General features: G+C 35.7%; 1 protein-coding gene and 1 non-coding gene across 4 annotated transcripts; both read left to right on the top strand.

Annotated features, from left to right (window-relative positions):
* The first annotated feature begins 1,550 nt into the window (after positions 1 to 1,550).
* Positions 1,551 to 12,303, top strand: LOC107785939 (UDP-galactose/UDP-glucose transporter 5). 3 transcript variants are annotated; one of them, XR_012702386.1, is made up of 13 exons: positions 1,551 to 1,741; positions 1,854 to 1,983; positions 5,205 to 5,318; positions 5,495 to 5,587; positions 5,721 to 5,786; positions 7,032 to 7,130; positions 8,524 to 8,603; positions 9,797 to 9,909; positions 10,625 to 10,713; positions 10,886 to 10,972; positions 11,074 to 11,142; positions 11,235 to 11,745; positions 11,850 to 12,303. XR_012702386.1 is itself a non-coding variant. In XM_016607368.2 (12 exons), the coding sequence occupies exons 2-12, from the start codon at positions 1,879 to 1,881 to the stop codon at positions 11,334 to 11,336; spliced, it is 1,017 nt and encodes a 338-aa protein (XP_016462854.2). In that variant the 5' UTR covers positions 1,551 to 1,741; positions 1,854 to 1,878; the 3' UTR covers positions 11,337 to 11,771. The 3 variants fall into 3 exon arrangements, 2 of the variants coding, with proteins under 2 accessions (XP_016462854.2, XP_075093538.1); XM_016607368.2 differs by lacking the exon at positions 11,850 to 12,303 and having other exon boundaries at positions 11,235 to 11,771; XM_075237437.1 differs by lacking the exon at positions 11,850 to 12,303 and having other exon boundaries at positions 1,607 to 1,741; positions 1,829 to 1,983; positions 11,235 to 11,771.
* Positions 12,304 to 13,112: 809 nt separating this feature from the next.
* On the top strand, positions 13,113 to 13,184 carry TRNAH-GUG (transfer RNA histidin (anticodon GUG)). The gene has a single exon. It is a non-coding gene; the product is annotated as a tRNA-His (tRNA).
* Positions 13,185 to 15,940: the final 2,756 nt, after the last annotated feature.

Below are 15,940 nucleotides of genomic sequence, written 5' to 3'. Positions count from 1 at the left end.
AAATCTCACCCCTTTTTCGGGAGACTCACACACTTCTATTTACTTAAATGTCATTTATTGCTACTTGTTATTATTTAATGTCATATTCTATCTTTTTGGATCATTGAACACTATCATTATTGCTTTCATTCATGTCATCCGGACAAACATACAAGTTATTTGTCATAAAATCGATAACTTTGTCTTTAGAATATTATTATTAGCTAAACTTAACTCTTCTTTATTTAAATCTAATTAGTTGAACTATGATCTATATTTTTGGTCAAACATATTGGCCGAATTTCAAATTTTGTAATTTTTTAAAAAATTCCATTGGAAATGTACAAATTATTACTAGTTAGAACTTAGAATCGAGTAACTTCAGACTCATATATGCTTCACAAAATCACATAAGAATTGATATAATCGCCTATATTATATGAAACGTGAGCCGAGGACCTTTCGAAAACAGCCTCTCTACCCCTTCGGGGTAGGGGTAAAGTCTGCGTACACACTACCCTCCCCAAACCCCACCTATGGGATTTTATTGGGTTGTTGTTGTTATATATAAAACGTGATCCTAAAATCGAGATAAGTCTTAATATGTTTAACTAAATTCTTTCTCAAAAAGCATTAAGTTGGTCAAACAATTAGAAGGTTTGAAATCGAAACAATAAGGTTAATCATGTGCTTATAATGTCTTTAATTCTTATAGTAATATATTGTTCACCCCTTTCTCCGTAGGAGATCATAAATAATACATGGTCGCTTTTTGGATAGCACATAAGCGATCTATGTAAATGAAAAATAATACTAACTAATTAATAAGCGATGAATCGGAAATTACGTAAGTAATTATAAATAATTCATGGGCGATTTCTAAGTAACAAATAGACGACCTATGTTTTCACCAGGATTCTCATTTTGAAGAAATGGTCCCGATAATAACTAATAAGTGATCAACCGGGGAGATTACTTAGGCGATCATAAATAATATATGAAAAATTTCTAGGTAATATATAAACAACCTATGAATTACCCGGGACCTCCTACTTTATAAAAAATGATCATGGTAATAATTAATAGCGATCAATCGAAGATCACTTAGGCAATCATGAATAATACATGAGCGAGTGCTAGGTAATACACAAGTGATTTATGAATTCACCAGAATTTCCTATTTTATAAAAAAAATATTGGTAATAACTAATAAATGATCAATTGGAGATTACGGAAGCGATCACAAATAATGTGCGGACAATTTCTAAATAATATATATGCGATAATCTTGGTATTTGTCCATACTCCTCACCATTATTATTACATCAAAGAAATCCTATAATCGTTTCCTTGTTTTTGTTTTAAATTAAATTATTGCTTTAATTAATTACCAGTAATTTTTTTTCCAACTGTGGCAGATTGGAATTAGAAGTTTCTTTATTTTAAGGTTTTGGGAACCAACACAATTCGTCACTGTCGTCGTCACTCGATTAGCGGGGTCCCACTCATCTGACGTGTCTTCACACTGTCAGAACTTTACAGCAAAAAAAGGTACCAAAATAATAAAAAATGAAACACGAAAAGAGGAAAGCGTAACATCGCCGGCGATTACTCTGACGATCTTCATATTAAATCCCTCTCTTCTCTTCGAGCTTCGAGCTGCTCTGAAAAAACTCCGTTTCTCTCTCCTTATCGGAGTTGATTTTTCCGGCGACTTGCCGTTTTGAACTCCGGGGAACACTCGCAAGTTTCTTCATCTAAGGTGAGCTACATATTTCTCATTTCTGGCTTCGAACGGTTATAATAGATTAATTACTAATATATACGCGCGGATGAGGAAACTCATTAGGTTAATTTTTTCCCCTGATAAATAGAGCTGGTGGCGGCATTGGATGGGACATGGCGGAGCCACCGTCGTTACCGTTGAAGGAGAACAAGCTAGCCAAAGGAACTTTTGCGGTGGTCGGAATCATGTCTACTCTCGTCATTTATGGAATATTACAGGTCTGCTGCATCATGATCTTCGCAATGCGTGTTTTTGTGTGTGTGTGCGCGCGCGCGTTTCATTGATTAATAGAAGCATTATTAGTACAGTTATAAACAAGAATTTGTATGCTTTATACATCTCTGTTGGAGTGTAGCTTCAAAGAAGTGCTTACTTGGCGTACTTGCTTAGTTAGGTACAATAACAACTACGTCGCAGTGTCCATATAAACTCGTATATTACACAAAATAAAAATAAAAGTTAAAAAGTACTTACTAGAAGTTCTTTATATTTTCTAATGACATATAAATCTCTAAAAGGCAGTTGAAGATAAAATGACAGTTGAAGGGTTTAGGAAATAGGAAGAACGATTTTAGTGACTGCATGCTGCCTAAAAGAAAAAGGAAAAGTAACTGTCTTTGATTTTGATAATGTTAAAGGCTTTTGAACGTTTCTTTTGCAGTTTGGAAAAAAAGAAAAAAAGAGAAAACATAGATGGTATTTAAGCTAATAGAAGTATAGGAATTTCTTGTCTAATGTGCTTTGGTTTGTTAATTCTAAGACACTTGAATGTTCCAATCACCTATACATATTTGTCTATTCACTTTCTTCATCTGACTACAACAACAACAACATACTCAGTATAACCGCACAAGTGGGATTTGGGGAGGGTAGTGTGTACGCAGACCTTACCCCTACCTGACGAAATAGAGAGGCTGTTTCCGATAGACCCTCGGCTCAAGAAAAGGTTAAAAGAGAGAGAAAGGAACTTTCTTCATCTGACTGCATACATTTTTTTGGATTGTATTAATGGTGTCAGCTATTTATAGTTTTGAAGAAAGTATTTCACAGTGTAAGTGCTATTTGATTACCGATTATGGGCAATTGAAATTACCATCTCAAGACATGCAAAGACGTTTCAGGAAAAACTCTTTGAGGGAAAGTTATTCTCTCTTCAAACCAATCTATAGAGTATCTAAATGGAACTGCCGAGCGAAGCTTGAGGCCATGGCTCTTCCTTTTAGCTTGAGATTCTCGTGTCATTCAGTATCAACAATGCCGGTTCAATATGGCCAGTTTGGTGTTGGACATGATAAGACACGGGTGTAGATATAAGACCTGTCACCTGTGTTGGATATGGTCAGATCAACTTTCATCTGGTTTTATGGGTTTTGCGAACTAAACCAGCAGCTGCAATGTAGGACCTCCTTAGAGGAAAAGGAGAAAGGTGGAGAATAAGAGAGCATAAGTTTGTCTTTTTTTTTTTTTTGAGATGGTAACATATTATATATTATAATAAAATCAGTACATAGGTTGTACTGAAACCATATTTACAAGTGAGTAGCCAAAAGAAAAAACTTGGTCCTCAGGCCTAACAAGATTCTAGGACATCTAGGATTGAAACAGTATCTTTTGTGTAGATCTGTTTACACCAAAAGCAAAACACAATTAAGCTTGATCTTCTGCACAGAGTTTCTTCTATCCTCAAAACATCTGGAATTCCTTTCTTTTCCAGATTGTCCACCAAATACATGTTGGGACAGTTCTCCATCTATCTCTGCCTCTTGCTCCAGTTCTAGCTTCATCCCATCTGAAAAGAACTTCAGTAATCTTACTAGGCATTGTCCAAGCTATGCCCCTAAGATTGATAAAGATCTTCCATAACTTGTCAGTTATCTTGCAATGTAAAAATAGATGGTTGACTCAACATCTTCTCCACATAAGTGACATCTTGAGCACAATTGAATCCCCCTCTTTATAAGATTGTCTTGTGTCATAACAGCCTCCTTTGCTAGTAACCAAGAAAAACATGCTACCTTATAGGGAATCTTGATTTTCCATATATGTTTTCAAGGCCAGTTCTCTTGTATGCTGCATTCACCTTATAGAGATGCCACTGTTATGTCCCTGCCACCTTATTGTGTCCACCCCACTCTGTTATTATTATTTTTTCTTTGCAAAATCAGTGATGAGAGCATGATTGAGTCAGCTAGAAAACAAGTATGTAAAAGAAGAAAAACTGAAGTTTTTATACTTAGAATTTTAGTGATTATATAGTAAATTAATGCATAATCTATGTGCGTTCAACATATTTGCTGTATCCATACGTCCTTTTAAGGGCTCAGGCAACAAAAAACTTGGCATACAGCTCATATACGAGCTTACCTGACTCAGTCTAAAAAAGTGTCGTTTACACTTCACTCGGTGGACTCCAGCATAGCCTGGTCCAAGCAAAGAAGTGTTCTTTTGAAGGTTGTCTAGTGTAAGAATAGTCTAAGTATGTTGAATCTTCTGGACTTGGATAATCTCATCTAGTCAACCTCAACTAGTTTCGGATTAAGGTGTAGTTGATTAATTGATAATATCACTCGGTGGGCCCACATCTTGTGAAAATGGTTCTTCTCCTCAAGCAGCTTACAGATAATATGCATAAAAAGAGTCAGTAAATCACATTTCTACTGAACAATTATATTCTACAATCTACTTATAATAAATTAGTTATCATGTGCAACTATTCTCTCTGAAGTTGAAGCAAACCATACTTAAATCCATACCATAACTGGCATCATGAATTTTACCAACCCTGTTAGGTCAAACTATCTTCGCATATGATAGCAGTGTAGGGATTTTTCCTTTATGTTTTCATCAACAAAGAATTTATGGATTTTCCATTAGTTAATTAAGAGTTCTATTTTGGTAAAGCCCTACTTTAAGTATTAAGCCGCTATCATATGACTCATGTTTTGCATTTTCTGTTCAGTATGGTACTAAAGAGTAAAGACTAATGACCTTTTTATCGGAAGTATTAAAGACGCTATCATATGGCTCATAGTATGTCTTTTTCGTTCAATATAGTGGGTAATAAAGACTAATGACCATTTTATCTCTCAGAATACTTTGTTGCTTCTTAGTTGCTCGTCAGTTAGAACAGTTCATATGTTTTTGTATATAGTTTAACTAGATACTCACTGTACCTTGTGGAAATCCAACTGTTGATGATGACTTCTCTAGGATCTAATCCCCCCCCCCCCCCCCCCTAGCAGGCCTCTTTTTTTAAGTGAAAATTTGATTTAATCTGAAAGGGGAATCTCTGTAGCTAATCATATGTTCGTTTTCCGTCTTTTTGCAACTTCTTTCCATAGCTTCATCGTTAAAAATGCCTGCTTAACCACCAACTTATATAAATTTAGAGTATTATGTATTTTTTATCTTAACATGGTGGTGGAATGTGTACCTGCAGGAAAAGATCATGAGAGTTCCTTACGGGCCGCAAAAAGAATATTTTACATTCTCATTATTTCTGGTTTTTTGCAATCGGATTACCACGTCTGCAGTCTCTGCCGGAGTTTTACTGGTACTAGAATCATTGCTAGCTTAGTTCATCTGTTTCTATTGTGTATTAAGAGCATAAGGCTTATATAATACTGCAAATATTCTTTGCGCATTCTCTAATCTGCTTGTTATTCCTGGGAATCTTGAAAGAACAGATAACATTTTACTCCTTTCTTTGTTTCTTATTTTAATTTTCAGGCAAGTAAGAAGGCCTTGGACCCAGTAGCTCCACTCTATAAATATTGTGTTGTATCTGTCTCTAACATCCTTACAACTACTTGTCAGTATGAGGTAAGTAGTAGCATATAAGACATAAACCAAGAACATCTAGAGACGAAACTGAAAAATGACTTACATCATTTAAAAGATTTCTCACGATGTATTATAACTAAGCATTGGTTATTTTGATGAATTCTTGCTTCAGGCTCTCAAATACGTCAGTTTTCCTGTTCAAACCTTGGCAAAATGTGCCAAGATGATACCTGTAATGGTAAGTTAACTTGATGAATAGATTGTTGTAATTGCTTAATAACTACTGCATGCAATTTTTCTTGGTCTGGACTTCTCTAGTATATGCATGATTAAAGCTCTATCGCAATGTGTTTGAGTCGTGGCATTGCTATTTCTAGGCTTAGCTTTGGCATTTTGTTTGTGTGAAGATATGACCCTGAGGCCTAACTTAACCCCGAAAGCTAGCTCATAAGGGGAGAATTGTTAAATACTTCCCTCAACCAATTTGGGACTTGACACTCTCCCACACGCCCAGGAATGGAACTGGAGCATGGATAACATAACACGGGGGCTCATGTTAGTTGGTGCTTCATGTGCAAAAGCTCGGGCAAAGATGTAGATCATCTGCTATTGCATTGTAAAGTGGCTAATCGGTTGTGGAGAGTGATCCTTAATTTGTTTGGGGTGCAATGGGCGATGCCGGGTATAGTGAAGGAGTCGTTGCATAGTTGGGTTCACATGAGTGGAAAGAGAAGTCCAAGGGCATGGAGCGTCGCTCCCTTAGCAATCATGTGGGTGATATGGAAAGAGAGAATACGAGGGCTTTTGAAGGGGTGGAACAAGATTTTGTGAAATTGCAAAGTAGTTTCTTGTTCTTAGTTTCTTTTTGGTGTACTGATGAGGTCCCTATATGTATAGAGGATTGGATCTCTTTTGTTGAGAACTATATTTTGGTGTAGGTTCTCTTTTTTGATATACGGCTTGTATACGGGTTAGTCCCCAGTTGTTAATAAAATTATTTATCTTATAAAAAAAAACGGGGGCTAACATTGAGAAACACCATAACAGGGATCTGGCTCTGATACCATGTGAAGATATAGCCTTTGGGCAATTTTCCCCTTATTAGATAGCTTTTGTGATTGAGTTAGGCCTAGCTACTCATCACACCCATGATATCATATTAGTCTACTTTGAAAATCCGTCGCATTTATTATTTCTAGAATTTCTCATTCTTATGGAAATCCAATTGTCTGGTTAAAAATTTATTGGAACACAAAAAGTATTGGTATTTGCTTAGTTGTATGTCACATTAGACATATACACCTAACCAAGAACCATCTCTTTTGCCCAGATACTGAAAAGGCCTGTTGGTATAATTTTACATTAGACATCTTAGAATGGGATGTTATTTTTCTTACAATGTTCTTGTGTAGACATATCGTTAACTATTTAATCGTGCTTTCTACTTGATATCCTTTTCTCTTTTTCTTTTGTGTTGATGCAGATCTGGGGTACTATCATTATGCAAAAGAAGTACAAAGGACAGGACTATCTTGTGGCATTCCTAGTAACCCTGGGTTGTTCCTTATTTATTCTGTATCAGGTAAGTATCTTGTTTGAATTGCTTGTAGGGTATTAGATGAATTGCTGCTTTCTCAAATTATGTCAAGAATCATTTTCAGAATATTGTGTTCATGTCAAACTTTTATAAATGATGTTTACCGGCCAGAAAAATCTTGTATAATTGATGCATATTTGATGTCATAGACATGGTGTGATTTTCATCAATTACTGAAACTTTCTTCTATTATCTTTGAGAATTCTGATTCAAAGCATCATCTGTTAAATCAGTCAGTCGTCCACATAAGATCATGTTATATTTTTTTGTTCAGTTAAACCTCTCACCTTTGATATATCTACCTGCTACTTACTCTTCATACAGTTTTCTCTCTCTTTTTTGGTGTGTGTGTGTTGTTGGGGTTTGGGGGGGGGGGGGCACGTAAAAAAATGTCGTTGATAATTCATCAAGATGGTGCCACTTGCAAATTATGGATATACTTAAAAGCTCTGCAAGATCCAATTATCTATACAGTGTGATATACTTGTTATGCCAAAAGCATAAACGAAATAAAAGGGAGCTCTTAACTCTCCACAAAGGGTTTTCGCACCCTGAGCTTATACTATTTTTTTGAGATGGAGAAAATACTATGAAGGTTTCTACGGTTCAAGTTGACAGAGTTGTTGGCAAATAGAATGTATCGAAGTTTTCATTTAGCCAAACTATCGTTGCACTACTCAACTAGTCTCTGAAGCAGTTGAAAAGTCCAATGATTCGATATGTACAATATGGATAAATTCAAGTTTCAGAGCATAGAATCTCTTTTTCCTATTTATCATGAAATTACCTAGAAGGCCCCAACCCTAAGTGAAGCTTTCCTGAAGCTAAACTTATTGTTCCTACTGTTGATAATATCAGCATGGTGCCCCAATCTTCCGCTTTTGATTGAGCCTAAGGGTCGTCGAAATTGAAAGTCTCAAGAGCTTTGTTTTGTGGCTTCCCAAATGAGACTGAAGGAAACATGCTAATGGTTGAGTCTTGCATAAGTGACTGAGTTTTCACCACCAAAGAGTTTGCCCAAGAATCCTATCAAAACTTCTTAGCCTCTTTGATATTACAGGTTTCCATAGTTTTTACTGATTCTCCGAAATGAATAGATGCTCACTAAAGAGATTCATGTTTTTGTATATTTTTGGAGCGCTATACGCCAACTTGTAGAGATGACTGGATGAATTTTGTTAAAAGACACTCTAGCTTGTAGAATTCTTAAATGGTGTACTCGTGAACTGGTTAATCCATCTTCCCGGTAAAAGTATACTTAAAACCTTTTTGTTTCTGATAGCCATGCTTGTGTTGGTCTGCTAAGTTCTGAACTTGCATTAGCTTCTGAGATTACCTCCACTGGTTAATGCTTTTGCTATTTTGTGTTTGGTTTTAGGCAGCAGGTGACATCAGTCCCTTCAATAGAGGAAGAGAAAGCACAGTCTGGGGAGTTTCTCTGATGATAGGCTATCTTGGGTATGCATTATAACTCACATCATCTTCCAGCATTCTAAACCATCAGTCATTGGATTAATGAAATGCTAAGTTAAGAAACTGGATTTGCTAAAAGTCAAGACTTGCTTCTTGAGAAAATTGAGTATCTGAGCTTCTAGACAATTGGCATTCAATCTCATAGCGTGCAATTGATTGATATTTGAGCATTGAAGTGTTACATACTGTAGCTTCTCTTTTCCTTGACTCGCTGTATATCTCACTTGTCCTGTAAGATCGCCAGAAAAGATTGTCCTTTTCGAAGACATACCACTTCATGATCTTAACTGCCAAGTTGATCCCCAATCCAGCAATATAACTCAGTTCAACGTGCATTGACAAAATTACTGAACTATTAAATACCTATGTCACGGTGTTTGCATCAGCATTTGTTAGCTTTGGTGGTTTACAAAGTGCATTTGGTATCATATTCGCCTATTGCGAATTCTCAAACTCATTGCATCCCCCCTGCTGTGCGCCCAGTAGGATAACATTCTTCTCTTCTGATGCTGTGGCCCAACCTCACAGCCTAATTAATTGGTCAACTGAAGAATTGTGAAAAGACTTGAGTGAAATGGAAAGTTCATATCATGGTTCTCCACCTCTTGCCCACCCAAGTGCAGAACCAAGAAGGATTATTTGGTCAACTGAAGAACTGTGATGAACTTGAGTGAAATGGAAAGGTTCATATGGTGGTTCTCCACCTCTTGCTCCACCCAGTGCAAAACCAAGAAGGATTACCTGGTGCTGGTATGAAAGATTTTGATGTTAAGTGGAAAATAAAATAAAGATTCATATATCATAGTTTCTGCATGTCAGGTATATTAAATACTCGCCAATACACACATGTACAAACTTTTAACATTAGATACCAAATATACTTCTTGCCACTTTCTCATTCTTCAGTTTTGTTTCTATAACCTCTTTTGGGGACATCTAATATTTGAATGGAAGACAATTTCTTGAAAGAGCATCGCTGCCAATTTGCTCCTGATGTTTGCACGGGACATATTGTTGTTACCTTTTTTATTTTGTTTTTTTAATTATTTTCTTTTTGGATTGTCGTTGAGAGCAACACCACGTTGTTATTCCCCTGGGAAATCGAATGTTTGTTTGTTAGTATCTGGATATTTTTTTCTAGGATGTTCACAAGCTTTATCAGTCATCTGATCTTACAGGTTTGATGGCTTTACGAGTACTTTCCAGGATAAACTTTTTAAAGGCTATGATATGGAAATACACAATCAAATATTCTATACAACGGTCTGTTCTTGTCTTCTTAGTTTCATCGGTAAGATCCCGTTTATTGGAATTCAGTGACATACCTTTGCAACTATTAAGTTTGTATTTGGTGGACATTTGAGAAATTCACTTTACATTTCCAGAAGATAATATGCTGGACCATTCAGTTGTTTCCAATGTCTTCTTGCTGAGCATGATAATATCCAGTTCTTCAGTCTATACCTGCCTGTATGTTTTTCATGTGCACCATGGAGGGAAGGGTGTGACTATTATTTTTAGGTGCCTCATTGTGGTTGTGTTTTACATAAGACTGTCACAGAATAATAATTCTTTAAGTTGTCATCAAAAATTTCTCAAACACGCTGATAGATTCCAAGATTCAGTTTACTTTTGACTTTGAAATAGTTAACTTATTATAAGATTTTGAGTACTGATACCATTTGCACCCAATTAAGTTTCCACGATAATTTCAAAACATATTTGATGTAGAGGAAATATTATGCACTTTTGTTTACATGATTGAGGATTAAACTCTAGCAGAGACATCTGCAGACAGTTGAGGCTACTGATTATATCAAATTACGTCCCTGCTTGTGGTATTTTGCTATAATTAGTTTGTACTGCAGGTACTACTGGTCGAAATACATATTGTTATTTGTTAATGAAGTTCTCTTGATGCACGCTTGATACTACTACTGATGTTTATCTAGGTTATGTTCATCATGACTAATATTAACTGGATTCTGCTCTCTGTCTCCATGTAGGTCTAATTTTACAAGGCAATCTTCTAATGGCAATAGATTTTGTATCCCGCCATCATGACTGTTTCTTCGATATTGCTCTGCTTTCAACTGTAAGTTGTCCAAGTAGAAGTTGATTTATTTAAACAACTATCCTGGTTTCACAAGTATTTGTGCTGCCAACTCTTACTGTCACTAAAAGATGCATAATATCATGAAGCCAATTATCTTTACTTTCGGAGTGGAAAAATGGGAGGACTAAACTGATTGTTGTTTTGGTTGCAGGTAGCAACTGCAAGTCAATTTTTTATTTCTTATACGATCCGCACATTTGGTGCTCTAACATTTGCAACCATAATGACCACAAGACAGGTATTAAGAAATACTATAAGAGTTTGAAAATTTGATCTTCTTCCTTCTAAACTGGCCATGTGCACAAAACTAAAATGTGATGTCTTATTAAATTTGTGTAGTTGGTGAGCATTTTGCTGTCATGCTTGTGGTTTGGCCATCCTTTGAGCTGGGAGCAATGCATTGGAGCTGTAAGCATCAACTTCACTCTATTGGTTTTGTAAGCTGAAACTTCTTTACTTAAAAAAGAAAAAAATATGTTAGTTTGATTTCTTTTTATCAGGTTATCGTCTTTGGATCCCTTTATGCAAGAACCTTCTTGAAGACTAAACAGAAGCCGCCATCGTTGGAGATGACTGAAACTAGAGCTTCAGGTCCTTCATAAGGAAATCTATCACGAAGTAACTTGTGACCATCGGAATAAGTGAAGTGAAATAGCTCTCTGCAACTTCGATGCTGCTCGGAGAAAGATGTAATTAAACTGAGGCATGAATGGGATTTCTTTTTTCGGAATTCCAGATGGAAGGCAACCTTGCTGTTATTGCATTACAACCTTGCATATGAAAATGGCATATGCAATGGAGCAAGATTTTGACAAGCCTTCCTCAAATCTTTGCATGTTAAATTGCCACCTCACTAAGCAACAGAAGTTCTATGATCTTTCGTTCAATTAACTGTGGACTTCTTTTCCCATTTTTGGTACTTCAAAAAAGATGTAATACACAGTATGCATGCATACTTGTTTTCTCTTAAGGAATTTGGAACTGTACTAGTAGACATCAGAAATGTATGAGGTATGTGTTGTGGCTCTAACCTTTTTTCAGCTTTAACTCATTATCAGCTGGTGGCTTTCACAAGGATCATTCATATGAGTAATCAACGTGTAAATTTGATGCAGTGGAACATGACATTATTTGAGTATCAAATCTAAAAATTGTACGTTTGGAACTGTCATACTATGGGGGAACTGACGAGGAGTACTCCAAACTTTAGCTGAAAAACACGAGTTGCACTATGGGTCTCAAAGAGGCGGGTCAGGCCGGATATTGGATGAGTCGAAAACGGGTAATGCAAAAACAAATAAGGGGATCCGACCCGATTCATATTTAATACAGATAAAAAAAGGCTTATCCGGCGGATAATATGGTTATCCATATTATCTATGGCTTCTTGAATATGATTACTTTTGGGAGAAATTCTAGTTTCCCAAGACATAAGAAAACTCCCAATTTGAGACTTTACAAATGTAAAAGTTAAACTCATTGGTTATCCATTTTCTAAGTGGATAATATGATTCCTATCCATATTTGACTATTTTTAAAAAGTTCATTATTCAACCCATTTTTAATGGATGATCGGGTGATAACTGTTTTTTTTTCATCTATTTTGCCACCACTAAGTTACACCATGTTTGTTTGACGCTTTAATAGTAATGTGGTTGATCACATGAAAAATGAGACATTACGCTTGATGTAATCTTGTAATTCATGGTAAAAGATGAGTATCAACAGCAAAAAGATTTCTTTTGTTTACGCAGTTTTACAGTTAGTAATTTAATAGTACATGTTACCGTGCGCGAGTAAGTGGAAAAGAGATAAGCGAGGCACGTGCAATTGGTCTGCGATTGGAGAAAGTAAACCAAAAAGAAGTAATACCTCTATTCACTTTTACTTGTCAAGTATTTTAAAAATAAATTTTTATTTTTACTTATCATTTTTCGTATTTCAAGAGAAAAATAATTTATTTATTTTTTTTGCCCTTGGCAATTAATTACTCGTTCTAAATCATCTTCCAAATTCATTAAGATTATACATTAATTAATATGCGTATCATGAAAAATTATACACTTTATTTATTATTTATTAAGGAATATGCAAAGTCAATAGTGGGCAAATAAAAGTGAACGGGATGAAGTAACAACAAAGTATAAAAGGGGGAAAATAATTGACAATTTGTCTTGGAAATGAAACATCTTAATTTTAGATTACAGCAATCGGTATTGGTAACTACACGAGGGCAGTTTTTTCAGGATTTAACAACCAATTCCAATTTTAGTTTGAATAAGCATTATAGGAGAGGAACTGATGATAAATTTTTTTGTTTTTTTCCTAATCAATGCACTCTCGTAGATATTTATATTACGAATAAGTTAGACAACAAAGTGGCTGTAGTTTAGTGGTGAGAATTCCACGTTGTGGCCGTGGAGACCTGGGCTCGAATCCCAGCAGCCACACTACTTTTTACTTCTTTAATCAGGGTAAAATTTTCTTTTTCCCTTAAATGCGTGTTTTACCGGATTCAAGAGTGGAATTTCGTATTTATTGAGTCTTAGGGTGTGTGTTTGGACTGAGGTGCTATGCGAGTCATGTGATGCACCTCGATTTAATATCCAAGATGTCATTTACTACAGAATTGAAAAATAGTCTGACACCTGATTTTACTTAAATATTTTATTAACTAATTGATCATTTTACCTTTTTATTTTGATTCAAAATAAGTAATTATTTACATAATTAAAAAGGAATTAATTTTATTTTTTTCAAAATTTGCCCTTATTTACATACTTCAATGTGTCAAGGTAACATCTAATTAAGGATAATTTAGATAATACATTTTATTTTCTAGGAGTTCGTATTTTCTTAATGGGTATGTCAGAAGTAAAATGGTCACTTATTATGGACCGATGGAAGTAATAGCGAACTGTTAAAGTTTATTTAGTCATTTTAAGGAGAAGTTATATAATTTAATATATTTAAAAAAACAAACTTGAGATTTTTCTTCTCAGCAAATCGAGAAATTAATCAAAGAAGTTTCATCCCTGTCAATTCAGTATTGCTCTGCACGCCTCTATTGCAACGATAAAAAAAAAAGAATATACAAATAATAAAAAGAAAGGAAAACGTGGTTTGATATACGTATAAAAGATCGAGAGTACAATATATTACAGTAACAAATCCTTCTGTTCTAGGTAATCTTCTATCTATATAGAACAGGATAAGCAAATTAACGTGATGATGTCAAGTTTCACAATCAATATTTCACAATCAATATGTTAAATGCCAAGTGCCAACAAGTGTCAAATTTTAAGATAAAATTAGTTAGGCTAGTTAATAATTATTTATTCTTTTTACTTTGAATTAAAAAAATTAAATATATAAAAAATATATAAATAAATCACTGTACAGGATAAAATATGTTCATATTAAATGATCATGCGAGAAAGCAACACGTGGAGCTGAAGATAGAAGGCAGTAAGGATTGAAGGCAACAATCTCGTTTGTTATCGGAAAAAATGATATTCATAAAGGCGAAATAAATGATCGTTGTCCGGTAGCATTCAATGAAGAATATTCTATAGTATTAAGTGCACGATCCGTTATAGAGAATATGACATTTACTGACTATCGTTACATATTCTTCAATGGCCCTCATAATGGTCATTTAAGAGGGGCTTGACCTTAGGACCTTGTTCCCTAGGTACAACTATAAATAGAGAGTTTTACCATCATTGTAACAGACACGAATTTTTTGACAAGCATACAATATACTCGGTTTAAAACTCAATAACAATTTACTTTCTTACTTATTTGCATTGCTCTTATTGCCTTCGGAAGCTTTGTTCCCGGGCTCAAGATCTCTATTGTCTTATCTCGATTTTAACGCCAAGTCTTATATTTTTGTCTAATTTATTTATTATTTTAGGATCAAATCGATTCAATTGTATATAAACCACGTATAAATTCAACTGTACCATTTTACGGGTAAACAGTTTGGTGCCCACCGTGGGGCTTTGTCACGACCCAAAATCCCAATCCGGTCGTGATGACGCCTCTCGTGAGGACAAGGCCAGCTAATCAACAAAACAGTACATCTCTTTATAATTACTTAGCAGGAATAAGTCTAAATCATGGGCAATATAATCTTAAATGCGAAATAAATGTGATAGAACAAGGAAAACCCTCCCAACTCAGCCCGAAATCGGGGTGTCACAAGTCATGAGCTAATACAGAGTTTACTAATATTTTACAAAGTTTGGAATTATCATAAATAACAAAGATAAGGGAGAAAACGGGGTTGCGGACATCAACCGCTACCTCGTTACTCCTAGTCACCGCCTGGTCTGGAAAGAATCAACGCTTAGGAGCGAACTCAGCTCTGCTTGTATCTCAAGACATGGTGCAGGGAGTAATGTGAGTACTCCGACCCAGTGAGTAATAGAAAACATGAAATCTCATAACGGCACAATATAGCGCTATCCCAAGCAGTAAAATCAGTTATACAGTAAAATAGTGAGTATCAGATAATTCTTCTTTTAAAACAGTAAAGACAAATAATTTCCACAGTAAGGATAAATCAAAAGCTTGCCCCTCGGGCTCAATATGTAAATCTCAGTATAGTATCAGCCCCTCGGGCTCACTCCCAACTCACCAGCACACAACATCAGCCCCTCGGGCTCACTCCCAACTCACCACACACAAGCAACGGCCTCTCGGGCCCACTCCCAACTCACCTGGGTACCCTGCGCTCACTGGGGGTGTGTACAGACTCCGGAGGGGCTCCTACAGCCCAAGCGCAATATCAATAGGCCTGAAAGCCTTCACACATCACACACGAGGCCTGAAAGCCTCCTCATATAACACTCGAGGCCTGAAAGCCTCCTCACATCACTCAACATATCCTCACGTATGGCCCTCGGCCTCAATCAGTCCAGAAAATAATCATAAGCCTCTTGGGCATCAGTAAAACAATAGTGCTCAGCTCAACAGCATTATAAATATCATTAAATCTCGAGTTGAGTATAAATGTAGCTGAGTTCACAAAATAATATAATTCAATTGGACTGAGTTCAAATAATATTTCAATTCGTGAGGAAAATAGTGATGTAAATTCACAAAAGATTTCAGATAATTGGCACGAAGCCCAAATATGGCAATAAGCCCAATCATAGTGAAAAACATAAATCTTTATCAATTACGCGGTAAAAATATC

Source organism: Nicotiana tabacum, chromosome 18 (assembly GCF_000715075.1).
Source record: "Nicotiana tabacum cultivar K326 chromosome 18, ASM71507v2, whole genome shotgun sequence".
In the NCBI taxonomy this organism is placed as follows: Eukaryota; Viridiplantae; Streptophyta; class Magnoliopsida; order Solanales; family Solanaceae; genus Nicotiana; species Nicotiana tabacum.
This window is presented reverse-complemented; position numbering and strand designations above follow the sequence as displayed.